Source organism: Hipposideros armiger, unplaced genomic scaffold (genome assembly GCF_001890085.2).
Source record: "Hipposideros armiger isolate ML-2016 unplaced genomic scaffold, ASM189008v1 scaffold_656, whole genome shotgun sequence".
NCBI lineage: Eukaryota > Metazoa > Chordata > Mammalia > Chiroptera > Hipposideridae > Hipposideros > Hipposideros armiger.
In genome coordinates this window covers 688,908-690,626 of record NW_017732006.1, presented here as the reverse complement: position 1 = coordinate 690,626, position 1,719 = coordinate 688,908, and the positions used below count along the sequence as shown (strand labels likewise).

At 31.4% G+C, this 1,719-nt stretch overlaps 1 protein-coding gene across 2 annotated transcripts in view; it reads left to right on the top strand.

The window, feature by feature from the left end:
* The window catches only part of PIK3CA (phosphatidylinositol-4,5-bisphosphate 3-kinase catalytic subunit alpha), a 74,341-nt gene that overhangs the window by 62,505 nt on the left and 10,117 nt on the right, over positions 1 to 1,719 (top strand). For both annotated transcript variants that reach the window (XM_019626074.1, XM_019626075.1), the window contains exons 12-13: positions 296 to 460; positions 674 to 777. In XM_019626074.1, coding sequence (XP_019481619.1) covers positions 296 to 460; positions 674 to 777 — 269 coding nt within the window. The remainder of the gene's footprint in view (positions 1 to 295; positions 461 to 673; positions 778 to 1,719) is intronic.

Here is a 1,719-nt window from a genome sequence, read left to right as displayed (position 1 = left end):
AAGCCGGCGACTGATCTGCTTCGCCCAAGAAGAGCGCAATGATGGTGCCAACTTGGGCCAGTGAAGCAACGTCCTCCACAACTAGACTGAAGAACTTTAAAAGGACAGCAACTTGTCTGTCCCCCTTCCCCCAATTCCCCAGCACTGTTCCCATCCCCCAATTCCCCAATAACAATCTTTAAAAAATAAATAAATAAACTAACTTTAAAATAAGAAATTAAGACAATGAATTAGAGGGTTCATTCACAGCTATCTTTGCTTTATAAATATGATTCGTGGTCTTTCTTCTACACAGATGTACTGCTTGGTAAAAGATTGGCCTCCAATCAAACCTGAACAGGCTATGGAACTTCTGGACTGCAACTACCCAGATCCTATGGTTCGAGGTTTTGCTGTTCGATGCTTGGAAAAATATTTAACAGATGACAAACTTTCTCAGTACCTAATTCAGCTAGTACAGGTAAAATAATGTAAACTAGAAAAATAATGTTTTATTTTACTCTAACTCCATGCAACCCTCAAAAACTACTGTATTAACTGGTTTTATGCTTTTTTAAAAAGCATAGTGGTAACTACTTTCTTTTTAACAATTTTTCTTTAAAACTAACCACGCAAAAACTGACCCTGATTGATGTAAAATTGTTTTAATGTTTGTTTGTTTTAAAACACGTAGGTCCTAAAATATGAACAGTATTTGGATAACCTGCTTGTGAGATTTTTACTCAAGAAAGCATTGACTAATCAAAGGATTGGGCACTTTTTCTTTTGGCATTTAAAGTAAGTCCAATTATTTTCCCATTAAATTCTTTAGCTAGGTATTAGTTTCTTAATATATGTATAAATATGTATTACTTATATACTATAGTTTTGATTGTCTGGAAGAGTTTTCCGTTTGTATCAATCATGAGCTTCCCCTCAACTTTTTCTCTTAAACATTAAATAAGCAGTAAAATTCAAAATTGAATTTTGTACAGGAGAGCTGAAATATTTTTAAAGATTTTGATTCTACTTTAAGCAAAGTTAAATTTGCTAGATAATGTTGATTAGTGTTGCAGTTAGTTTCACTGTAGGTGGGAATTAAAATATCCCAAAATAAAGGGAAAAAACCTTACCTTGGAATTCAGAAGAATAATGACAGAATCTCAAGTTTCTAACTAGAAAACAAGCTAAGAATAAAAAGTAGTTTGTAGAATATGATATATCTAATATTCAGAGTCAGGGATCATACACTTTTTTCTAAATTTAGAAGATTTGTGATTAACATGGCTTTTTTTTAATGTTAAAATAAATTAAAAGTGGGATCTAGAAACTAGGTTTAAAATAACCTAAATTCAGAGATAGTATAGAAAAGGGACAGGTATGCCAGCAGAGTCAAATAGTACTCACTGAGCTCTTAATTCCCACCCTATTCATTTTATTTTTGTGCGTACTTTCCTTTTATTTATGTTAAAATATCTTGTGCTGAGATTAGTAAATGAAAAGTAGTTGAAATAAACCTAAAAGCCAGTTCATTAAATTTACATTTCTAGGAACTACCTGAAACCTTTGATTGTTTTGCTTCTACATAATAGGTTTTAAATCATTTTATTGTTAGAATGATTATAACATTTATTGGATTTAGAAAATGGGTTTTCTTATTAATTTCAGGTGTACAAAACAATGTAATAATTAGACATTTACACCCCTCTTATTTTCTCAAAAAAGATTATATGCATACTC